The 13,074-nt window shown below is 45.2% G+C and overlaps 1 protein-coding gene across 1 annotated transcript in view; it reads right to left on the bottom strand.

The window, feature by feature from the left end:
* Window positions 1-571: 571 nt before the first annotated feature.
* LOC116218605 (NLR family CARD domain-containing protein 3-like) overlaps window positions 572-13,074 on the bottom strand; it is a gene marked incomplete at its 3' end in the record, with an annotated part of 30,584 nt that continues 18,081 nt past the window's right edge. Inside the window, exon 3 of the mRNA XM_042703254.1 lies at window positions 572-740. Within this exon, the coding sequence (XP_042559188.1) occupies window positions 572-740 (169 nt within the window). The remainder of the gene's footprint in view (window positions 741-13,074) is intronic.

Below are 13,074 nucleotides of genomic sequence, written 5' to 3'. Positions count from 1 at the left end.
ACCACACACTCACACACACTCAACTCACACTCATACTCACACTCATACTCACACTCATACTCACACACAAACACACACTCACATATACAGACTCTCACACACACACACGCTCTCACACCTTCATTCAGTCATTGAGAGATAGACAAACACTCATGCACACACACCCACACACACCAAAATGCTAACGTGACTCAATCACACAGGATGTCATATGAGTTACACTCGCTGGGTGCCCCATACACACACACACACACACACACACACACACACCTTTATGTCATCATCATCCTCTACTCAGTCACTGAGAGATACACAAACACCCATTAAAGGGTGCTCCCCCTAACACACACACTAACAGTGTACTACACATTTCACAAGGTGCCACACACACACACTCACACACACATCACCAATGAAGGACCCCCCCCCCCCCTTTAAATTACACACCATACTTATCCTATTACAGGGTCCCATGAAAACACACACACCGTCACCCTCACCCATCACTGTGTGCCCCCCCCAACCCACACACACACACAGATCTCTTGTTGTGTGTTAACACTCACACTAGTGTCTCCAGCTTGCAGTGGGGACTCTTGAGGAGGTCTGAGAGATGCTGAATTCCTGCATCATGAAGAGAATTGCCACTCAGCTTCAGCGTCTTCAAACTGCAGGGGGTTGATCTGACAGCTGATGCTAAAGCAGCACAGCTCTTCTCTGTGAGGGAACAACTCCTCAGCCTGCGAGAAACATCATGACACGTGTGATTATTACACTCACATACCTTTACCTATACCAACACCAACACACACACTTGCCGTACTTCAGCCAGAGAGTGCCAATCACACACACACACACACACACACACACACACACACACACACAAACACAGACATACACACACTCACCGGGACTCACTCATCACAGGATGTCATATGCGTACACTCACTGGGTGATACACATACATACACACACACACACACACCCCTTTATGTCATCATCATCATTCACTCAGTCACTGAAAGATACACAAACACCCATTAAAGGGTGCTCCCCCTAACACACACGAACACACACACACAGACATACACACACTCACTGGGACTCACTCATCACGGATGTCATATGCGTACACTCACTGGGGTGATGCACACACACACACACACCACACACAACACTGTTACTACACATTTCACAAGGTGCCACACACACAGTGTACTACACATTTCACAAGGTGCCACATACACTCTCTTACACACACGCGCTCTCACACACACACACCCTCTCACAAACACACTCACACACAGACACACTCACTCTCATAAGCACTCACACACACGGTGTCCCACACAAACACACTATCACACACACACACACACACACTCACAAACAAACACACTCACATATTACAGACTCTCTCACACACACACACACACGCTTCCTCACCACCTTCATTCAGTCATTGAGACATAGACAAACACTCATGCCACACACACCCACACACAACCAACGGGTGCTAGACACATACCACCCCCCCCCCCACCCCTCCCCACACACAACACGTGCAATAATTGACCCATCCACAGAGAGCCCACACAAACACCAGTCATCACAGGTATCACACACATATTCATTCATTCATTCATCACACACCACACACAAACACACCACATATACACACACTGTGTAATCAACATGTCCACATGTCAAGTGTTGTTACCAACACCAATCCATACGCTTACGCATACTTGAGCCAACACAGAGTGCCAATCAAACACAGGCATACACACACTCACCGTGGACTCAATCATCACAGGATGTCATAGGAGTACACTCGCTGGGTGCCCCCCATACACACACACACACACCTTTATGTCATCATCTTTCAATTCACTCAGTCACTGAGAGATACACAAACACCCATTAAAGGGTGCTCCCCCCCTAATCACACACAAACACCACAGTTGTACTACACATTTCATCAATGTGCCACAAACACACACATCACCGCAATGAAGGATCCCCCACCCCTTTAAATTACACAGCATACTTATCCTATTACAGGGTCCCATGAAAACACACACACACACTGTAGTTCACTCATTCCTATCTGCCCCCCTCACACACCCCATATTTCAGTCATCACAGGGATAAACTCACACACACACTTTAGTTTGCCCATCATTTATGTAACCCCCCCCCCCCCCACCTCCCTCATCAAACACCCCATTCAGAGGTCTGTTGTTGTGTGTAAACACTCACCCCTTACACATGCCCCCCCCCACACACACACCATAGTATACACATCCTTACATTCCCCCCTCACCCTCACAGCTCTCTCTCTCTCACAGCTCTCTCTCTCTCTCACAGCTCTCTCTCTCACAGCTCTCTCTCAGCTCTCTCTCACACAGCTCTCTCTCACACAGCTCTCTCTCACACAGCTCTCTCTCACACAGCTCTCTCTCTCACACCTCTCTCTCTCACACAGCTCTCTCTCTCACACAGCTCTCTCTCTCTCTCAGCTCTCTCTCTCACAGCTCTCTCTCTCTCTCTCTCTCACACAGCTCTCTCTCACACAGCTCTCTCTCTCTCTCACAGCTCTCTCTCTCACACAGCTCTCTCTCTCAGCTCTCTCTCTCACAGCTCTCGCTCTCACAGCTCTCTCTCACAGCTCTCTCTCTCTCACACCTCTCTCTCTCACACAGCTCTCTCTCTCTCACAGCTCTCTCACACAGCTCTCTCTCTCACACAGCTCTCTCTCTCACACAGCTCTCTCACACAGCTCTCTCTCTCACAGCTCTCTCTCTCACAGCTCTCTCTCTCACACAGCTCTCTCTCACACACAGCTCTCTCTCACTCACAGCTCTCTCTCTCACAGCTCTCTCTCTCACAGCTCTCTCTCTCACAGCTCTCTCTCTCTCTCACAGCTCTCTCTCTCTCTCACAGCTCTCTCTCTCACTCACAGCTCTCTCTCTCACAGCTCTCTCTCACACAGCTCTCTCTCTCACACAGCTCTCTCTCACACACAGCTCTCTCTCACACAGCTCTCTCTCTCACAGCTCTCTCTCTCACAGCTCTCTCACACACAGCTCTCTCTCACACACACAGCTCTCTCTCACACACACAGCTCTCTCTCACAGCATGTTCAGTCTGTCTCTCCCTCATTCAGTAATGAGGTGCACCTTAAATAAGGCCGCCCAAGGGCTAAATTAGTCCAATTAGAGTCAATTGGACCCCTCCACAGAGATGGGGGAACCCGGATCCAACCATTCAGGTAGGGGAGTCCAGCCAGTCCTTCTCCCCCTTTGGGCCACAGTGAGAAGGGGGAGGGATTTCACCTTCTCACACACATATTCATTCTTTCATTCATTCATGTATTAATTCATCACAGACAGACACAGACACACCAAGGGGTACTACACACTATACCCCTTACTCTGCACGAAACAGGGACACATAGACACAGGGACACATAGACACACACACACACACACACAGTCACAGACTGTGTTGCATCTGATGGAACCGGAAATATTGATATTCTGTTGTTGTAACTAAGTGTAGCCTCATTTTGTATTGTAACTCATTCTTGGATGTGTACTCTGTCTGTCTCACTGAGACCTGAACAAATGGCATGTGAACCCCTTCCCCCCTAGATAGCCTCCTTCCTGCTATCACCCTTTGTACCCTGTTATCACCCCCCTCACCCCACTGTCTCCCCCTTCCTCTCACTTATAGGGTGTGGTCACCCTCTCTTCTATTGTATTCTAAATGACTGAATTGTCTCCACGCCGAAATAAACTCCAGAAACCTGACTACGTCCTCCGGTCCCTTCTTCAACTTTGGCGTGCTCATTTAGATTATATCATAGAATCCCATACATAAGTGCCCTTAACACACACACACACACACACACCCCTTCCTCCACATCAAATGGTGTCCCTCACACACTGCATGTCATCATCCTTCACTCATCACAGGAATCCACTGAGACACACCGTAGTTCATCTATCATTATATCACCATAGAGCACAGCGTCCCCTCTAGCTAGCCAATCTGCCTCAGGACAGTAAGTCTGTGTGGTCACTAAAGCAACGGGTACAGATTCTCCTGCTGTACATACCCTTTCAGCCTTATTACTGGAAGCCCTGACAACATAAGGTTTCAACATGTTTATGTGGCACACTCTAGATTGTCTCTTACGATCAGGAGTGCAGACTATATAGTCCGTTTAACAAACCCGAAACTCACTTTATAGGGCCCAGAAAATGCCACTTGCAGCGCCGACCCAGGGACAGGGAGTAACACAAGCACCGGGTCACCTGCCTGGAAACTTGGAATTTGGTCCTGTCCCATTAAGTGACTTATGAATAAGCAGCAGTACTTTAAAGTCAATTCTGTGACTTACTAGCAGCTTGTGTAAGTATTGTAATACTATGGTCAATTATTTTCATAAGAACTCTATTTTCACAAGATGAAGCGGTTTGGCCTTTTTGGGGAGGCCTGTGAAAAAGACCATTGCAGTAGTCAACCCTGCTGCAGATAAAGGCATGAATGAGTTTTTCTAAATCATGTTTTGACATGAGGGGACATAATTAGAAGAGGCCGTCTCTCTTCCCAGTCTTTATTCGTGTCGACACAGTATGTGCGCAAGCATCGTTTTCAGCGTCTGATGAAAACACTCTAAAGTGCCCTGAGACTTCCCCCACTTCTCTCACAACTTGTGCAAACAGTTTCAAAGTCAAATTTAGAACCCTGATCAGACTGAATGAAACCAATCAGTCCCCTCACCACCGCTTTTGGGGATGGCTTTCAGGATAGAGGGTTGCAGCGCACATAATGGTCAACACAAATTGACGGCCAGACTTAAAACTTGGGCAGTGGACCCATGCAATCAACCAGTTATGCATTCAAAGAGGATGTGCCATCACCAGAATAGGACGGAGTGGGGCTTGGGAAATGGTCTGATTGGGTTTACCCTTAAGTTGACATGATGGAAAGAGTGGCAGAACTTGGCAACAGCAGTCTTTAATCCAGGCCAAAGCACTCGTTGATAGTTCTTATTAATACCCAGGACAGACAGCGCATGCTCATGGACTAGACTCAGAATCTGTGAACGGTAGCCAGACGGCACAACAGTCTGACAAACAGACATCGAGGACCGAGCTGAAACTGAGCTTTCATCAATGAAGATTCAGACAAGTCAACAATATCCTCAAATTCCTGGGCCTGCACACGCGTCACAATCGAGGCAGAAAACACAGAGAACTCCTTCCCAAGTCACACACAATCTCTCACAGACACACACACACTCTTGGACACATGCTGTCACGCACATGCTCTAACACACTCACACACACGCTCTCACACACACTCTCTCTCACACACACTCTCTCTCTCTCTCACACACACAAACACACACACACACAGACACTCTCACAAAAACAGACTCTCACACACACACACACTCTCAACAATACACACACTCTAGCACACACACACACTCACACTCACACACTCACATATACACACTCACAGACGCGATGTGTTTATCATTGCTTCACTTTCAGCCTTGTGCTGGGAGTGAGCCCGATTGCAATTGTTGTTTGTCTAATAAATATACTTATATGCAGCTCCGGAGTCCTGAGGTAACTAGGGTGAATTTTCACCTATCATATTTGGGGGCTCGTGACCGGGATTCCAACAACCTCAACGGCTCTCCACGCTGGGCTAATCATCAGGACCTAAACCATACGGAGGAGTACGAGACTCTGTTTTCTAAAGACCTCCAACTTGAATTGGAAGGAGGCCAGGGCTGCCAGCGGGAGAGCCGAGAGTGAAGGAAAATAATTGGACTGTAGGGTGTGGACTCGAGCTGTTTGTGAGTATATTGTTTGTTTGTTGTTGTGCACGGTAGTATATTGTTGGTTTATTGTTTGTTTCAGTTTTGTGTACACGTGTCTTCGAGTGGGGCTGTGTTGCCTGTTCTCCGCGGGGTAGAGAAGGAATTCTTTAAGGTTACAAATTGTTAGAGATATTCCTGCTTGCCTCGTGTGTTGAACGAATTTGCTAGCTGTGTAAAAGGTTGTAAATGAGAGATAAACCTGCGTGGTAGGGGGTCCTCCGCAAACTCTTCGGTTGTAAATGAGAGATAAACCTGCGTGGTAGGGGGTCCTCCGCAAACTTCGGTGTAAATGAGAGATAAACCTGCGTGGTAGGGGGTCCTCCGCAAACTCTCGGGTGTAAATGAGAGATAAACCTGCGTGGTAGGGGGTCCTCCGCAAACTTCGGGTGTAAATGAGAGATAAACCTGCGTGGTAGGGGGTCCTCCGCAAACTCTTCGGGGTAAATGAGAGATATATCCCCTTGGCCACTGGAAGCCTGTACAAACTCTTCGGGGTAAATGAGAGATATATCCCCTTGGCCACTGGAAGCCTGTACAAACTCTCTAGACCTATTTCTAGACGACTCCGGAGAAGTCTCTTAAAGGTCTATCCATTCCCCCTTACCTTGTGTTACCTGTGGGGTTGATACTAACTGTTTTAGATATATTCCTGAAAGAATTTGCAAGAGTCAGAGATACTCCTGTGTTATTTTTCTGTGGGATTGAGACAAACTTTTTACAATGGGTAAAACACAGATAATTATAGTCATAATTTATGTAATTAAAGGACTGATTTCGCATTACTGAGATGCCTTGACCCGGAACCAGTAGGGGACTGATCACCCCAGGGAAATCCCCTGGCCTCAACCTCCTCACAAACGAGAGAGACGGAGGACCTCTGGTCGGGCTCGGGTTGACTCAGCATTGCGATCTCAAGAACAAACTATGAGAGTCTGAAAATAGAAACATAACTAACCCTAGTGTGAAGAATAAGATAAAGGTAATTTAAAAGGTTTCAAGAGCAGTTATTATTAGAGGTATTAAGAGAAATACATAAAATAACTTACAAATGGGAAAAAGTGCGTCAAAAGCAGAAGACGCACATGATAATAGCAATAAGAGGTGGTTTAAAATGTCTACAACAAGAAGAAAATTGTAACACTGATTTGAAAATGTTTTTACATTATTGGTTGCACCAAACAGAGCAAAGCTAACGTTAATGGTGGCAAGAAAGCCAATGATTTTTTGTTTTGTTTTGTTTTATGTGACTTTGGTGCCTGCTGAGCAGTAATCAGAGAATTAGATGCCCAGAACAGTAAGGTTGTAAGAAGAAAGAGACATCTAAAAGCAAGTTTGAAACAGGAGAGATATTTCAAAACTACAGATTATGTTTCAAAAACATGCCCTACAAACTTATTAGGAAGAGATGTGATGTGGGTTGGGCATTAGAATTGTTCCAACAATACATGGGTTTTAGAATAAATTAAACAATGATGTCCCAAAATATTATTATGTATAGAATATACACTGTTAAGCCCAAAAAAAGATTTTAAGAGAAATGTAAGCCTGTCACACTAACTACATTAACCTAGACTGATACATTGGACTAAGACAGGATGGGTGGGGGCTGAGTGCTGGCTCAAAAGACTGTATTCTCACAAGCCATGAGCTCAAACTTAGCTACAGTTCGAGGGACAGTCAATTGTTGTTGAACATCTAGTGCTGTTCCTCCAGATAAGAAGACCTGTAAACAACATACCCTGGCGTTGTTAGGATTTTTAGCAGAAACAAGGCCACAACATTAGCAGCTGTGGTCCACTAAAGTAAAGCTATCTTAAAAAGCACCTCAGCCACAGACAAAGAAATAAATTATGTATTTTCTGAGAATGACTAACTTCTGAGATAATGGATTCCTAACCACGAGTTAGAAACACAAATGTTGCAGAGTTTACTTTATTCTCAGCCCAGGTCAGCAGGAGATATTATTAAAAGGCCTGAAGATGGAAAGCAGGCATTTGAACAGATAAAACAACTGTTGGTCAGTTCTGCTGTCCTAGCACATCCATGACATGACAAAGCCATTCGTACAAACTGTAGACTGTAAAAAAAGATTATATAACATCTGTGTTAATGCATAAGTGGGGACTTAAAGTTGATACCAGTGGCATACTAGTCAACACGGCTAGATCCAGTAGCCCAAGCAATGTCTGAATGTTTACAAGCAGTAGTGGCTGCAGCCTTGGCGGTGCAGGCCTCTGCTCCTATTGTACTAAACAGACACTTACACTGAAAGTTCCACATGCTTATTTTTATTTATTTTATAAAATTTTTTGCTCACTCAGCCTCATATCAATATTGAGCGCTGTGTGACATTTAACCCAGTTACACTTTTACTTACGGCAGAGGACAGATAAAAACTATGGCAGCCAGAGCTGACCTACAAGATATGCCTTTTCCAAAAGCTGATTTAACTATTGTTTGTTGATGGTTCACGCAAATAAACCTTGAACGCATAGCCACTACTTCCACACTATTCTGCACAAGCAGCGGAACTAATTGAACTGATTGCGCACACATGCAAAGACCCGGTTTCATTGGGAAACCACAAAGCAGACAAGGCCACTAACCAGGCCGCACTACAACAACCATCTGACACATACACAATTGAAGAATTATATCTCACAATACTAAAAGATATGCTGCAATATTGAGCCATGGTGAAAACATGCCTCAATAAGTGGGGATAGTAAGCATATATTTTTACTTCTGATTTATATTTTGTTTGAAAGATGTTTAAACATTCAGTTATAGATTTTATTGAGTTAAATCCAAACAAAAGAAAGAAATATCGTCTAGCTATAGACAGTCATTGTTCATACAACCCCCAGTCAGCAGGACTGGTAGAAAAGAATGAACCGACCTGTTAAAAGCAATTTGAGAATCTTAGAGTGAAATTAGTGATATTAAGCATGAATGTTGTTATCACTGTTTGAAATGATGTATGGAAGAATCTACACTGCCTTAGCACTCAAACCATTTGCTGAAACAGACTAAGAGATTGAATATACATTTGCAGAATATATGGCAAAAATGTGAATTAGCAAAATGCTCTCAGAACTCTCTGTGCCTAGTGGATACTGGGAGGGCGGGGCGGTCCTATCTCTGTGAAGTCATGGGGAGTTACAAGGGAAAAATGAAACAATGTGTGAAACATTTGATAATAACCGTACTGCTCTACATTTTGGTACTGTTAACATATTGATCACAAAAGGCCAGAACCAGACTGCCCACACACTTCCTACAAAAAGACTGTTTACATTTTCCTGCCCAGTCCGATGTGTTCTGCCGGATGCCTAATGGGGAACAGGGCCTTCAAGGACACAGCAAAGAGGCCTTGTTCGAATGTTATCTGAAGCCTAGGCGAGCTAATGACACACACACAGTCGACATCCATTATGTTGGCCTACAAATGCAAAGTATACAAATGTGTGATGAGAAATATGATGACATTTTAAATGATTTACTTATGATGATATGGAGTGATGCTCAGTAATGATCTCTGTTCCGAAAATCCATGTGATGAAGCTCAGAGTGATGATTTTTAAGTTATCCATTGAAATTGATAATTGACGAATTAAGAAAGATGATTTCGATTTTAATTTTGATTTTGATTGTGCTTTTGAATTATCCATTGAAACGGATAAAAGGAGAGACTGATGGAGATAATTTCCAAACACTGTTAATGACTTAGGAATATAATAATCAAGTGCCTTGTATTATTAATTACCTTATATGAATCATGTACTTATGTAAGCAGGAACATGGCTTTTCTGTGTTTCTGCGTGTGTGTAACTTAGAATATTAGGTGCCACTTAGTCTGCATATGTACAAGAGCATGTTTAGACCAGAGGTGATAAGAAGGTTCGAACTGTGCTTCTTCCGACCTTGCAAAACTTCCATCCTTGCCTCGGACGTGAGAAATCCACCACGTGATTATCCCTGCTGAACGCTCAACTTCTGTCTATATAAACCTTGTGCGATGTGTTTATCATTGCTTCACTTTCAGCCTTGTGCTGGGAGTGAGCCCGATTGCAATTGTTGTTTGTCTAATAAATATACTTATATGCAGCTCCGGAGTCCTGAGGTAACTAGGGTGAATTTTCACCTATCACACAGAGAGCCACACAAACACCAGTCATCACAGGTATCACACACATATTCATTCATTCATCACACACACACACACACAAACACACCACATATACACACACCGTGTAATCCACATGTCCACATGTCAAGTGTTGTTACCAACACCAACCCATACACTTACCATACTTGAGCCAACACAGAGTGCCAATCAAACACACACACACACAGTGTACTACACATTTCACAAGATGCCACACACACACACACACACACAGTGAACTACACATTTCACAAGGTGCCACACACACACACTTACACACACATCACCAATGAAGGATCCCCCTCCTTAAATTACACACCATACTTATCCCATTACAGTGTCTCATGAAAACACACACACACACTGTAGTTCACTGATTCCTATCTGCCTCCCTCACACACCCCATATTTCAGTCATCACAGGGATACACTCACACACACACTTTAGTTTGCCCATCATTATGTACCCCCCCACCCCACCTGCCTCATCAAACACCCCATTCAGTGGTCTGCTGTTGTGTGTAAGCACTCACCCCTTACACATGCCCCACACACACAAACACACACACACCATATAGTACACACATCCTTGCATTCCCCCCTCACCCATCACTGTGTGCCCCCCACACACACAGATCTCTTGTTGTGTGTTAACACTCACACTAGTGTCTCCAGCTTGCAGTGGGGACTCTTGAGGAGGTCTGAGAGATGCTGAATTCCTGCATCATGAAGATCATCATTGCCACTCAGGTTCAGCGTCTTCAAACTGCAGGAGGTTGATCTGACAGCTGATGCTAAAGCAGCACAGCTCTTCTCTGTGAGGACAATATCAGCCTGAGAAACATAATGACACGTGTGATTATTACACTCACATACCTTTACCTATACCAACACCAACCCTCACACTTACCGTACTTCAGCAATCACAGAATGCCAATCACACACAGACAAACACAGGCATACACACACTCACCATGACTCACTCATCACAGGGTACACATACTAACACACGCATACACATGCTGGGTGCTCGATACACACTCACACACAGCCTTTCCTCCACATTAAATGGAGACACACAAACACTCATTAAAGGGAGCTCCCCCTTACACACACACACACACACACACCTTACTCCAGTGACTCAGCACCCCACAGTGACACACAAACACACACACACGCTCTCTCTTTCTCATACACACACACACACACACACAATCACACACATACAATACTGGACCCATCACAGATAGCAACACACACACATAGACACAGACAGACACACACTAACCGCTCATCACAGATATCACACACATGCTCTCTAGCTCTCACACACACAAACACACACTCTCTCTTTCGCATGCTCTCACACACATGCTCTCACACACACACACACACACACACTCACAGGCTGTGTTGCGTCCATCATAGCACCCCATACATTTATGCCCCATACACACACACCCCTTCCTCCACATCAAATGGTGTCCCTCACACACTGCATGGCATCATCCTTCACTCATCACAGGGAGCCACTAAGAGAAGTCCCTCTCCAAAGAGTGAGACATAAACACACACACACACACACACACACACACACACACACACACTGTGTTTCATCTGTCATAGGGTGCCACACACACACGTACAATAATTAACCCATCACAGAGAGCCAAACACTCACACACACACACAAACAAACACGCATCAAGGGGTGTTACACACACCTTACTCCCCTAACTCAACCCCCAACAGTGACACATGAACACACAATAACACACATACAATACTTCACCAATCACAGATAGCCACACACGCACAGAGACACACACTAACCACTCATCACAGATAGCACACACATTGTCACGATGTGGGATGTAGGCTGGTTGGAATGGGGTTGCAGGTAGGGAACACACGGCGCAGGAGACAGTGGCTTTCTTGAAAAATAACTATTTATTTACAACAGGGATCACCCCAAAACAGATACACACGAACTGACCAAAACTAAAGCCAAACAGACAAGGTACAACTCTGTGGTCACCAATCACACAGGTTTGGTCTACATGTATGTACCTTCTCACAGCTCTCTCTCACAGCTCTCTCTCTCACAGCTCTCTCTCTCACAGCTCTCTCTCACAGCTCTCTCTCTCACAGCTCTCTCTCTCACAGCTCTCTCTCACACAGCTCTCTCTCACACAGCTCTCTCTCACAGCTCTCTCTCTCTCACAGCTCTCTCTCTCACAGCTCTCTCTCTCACACAGCTCTCTCTCTCTCACAGCTCTCTCTCACAGCTCTCTCTCACAGCTCTCTCTCTCTCACAGCTCTCTCTCTCTCTCACAGCTCTCTCTCTCTCAGCTCTCTCTCTCTCTCTCACACACAGCTCTCTCTCTCTCACAGCTCTCTCTCTCTCACAGCTCTCTCTCTCTCTCTCTCAGCTCTCTCTCTCTCAGCTCTCACACACAGCTCTCTCTCTCACAGCATGTTCAGTCTGTCTCTCCCCCATTCAGTAATGAGGTGCACCTTAAATAAGGCCGCCCAAGGGCTAAATTAGTCCAATTAGAGTCAATTGGACCCCTCCACAGAGGTGGGGGAACCCGGACCCAACCATTCAGGTAGGGGAGTCCAGCCAGTCCTTCTCCCCCTTTGGGCCACAGTGAGAAGGGGGAGGGATTTCACCTTCTCACACACATATTCATTCATTCATTCATTTATCACAGACACAGACACAGACACACCAAGGGGTACTACACACTATACCCTTTACTCTGCACGAAACAGAGACAAATATACACACACACACAATCACAGACTGTGTTGCATCTGATGGAACCGGAAATATTGATATTCTGTTGTTGTAACTGAGTGTAGACTCATTCTTGGATGTGTACTCTGTCTGTCTCACTGAGACCTGAACAAATGGCATGTGAACCCCTTCCCCCTAGATAGCCTCCTTCCTGCTATCACCCTTTGTACCCTGTTATCACCCCCCTCCCCCCACAGGT

This window comes from Clupea harengus, chromosome 23 (assembly GCF_900700415.2).
Source record: "Clupea harengus chromosome 23, Ch_v2.0.2, whole genome shotgun sequence".
Lineage (NCBI taxonomy): Eukaryota > Metazoa > Chordata > Actinopteri > Clupeiformes > Clupeidae > Clupea > Clupea harengus.
This window is presented reverse-complemented; position numbering and strand designations above follow the sequence as displayed.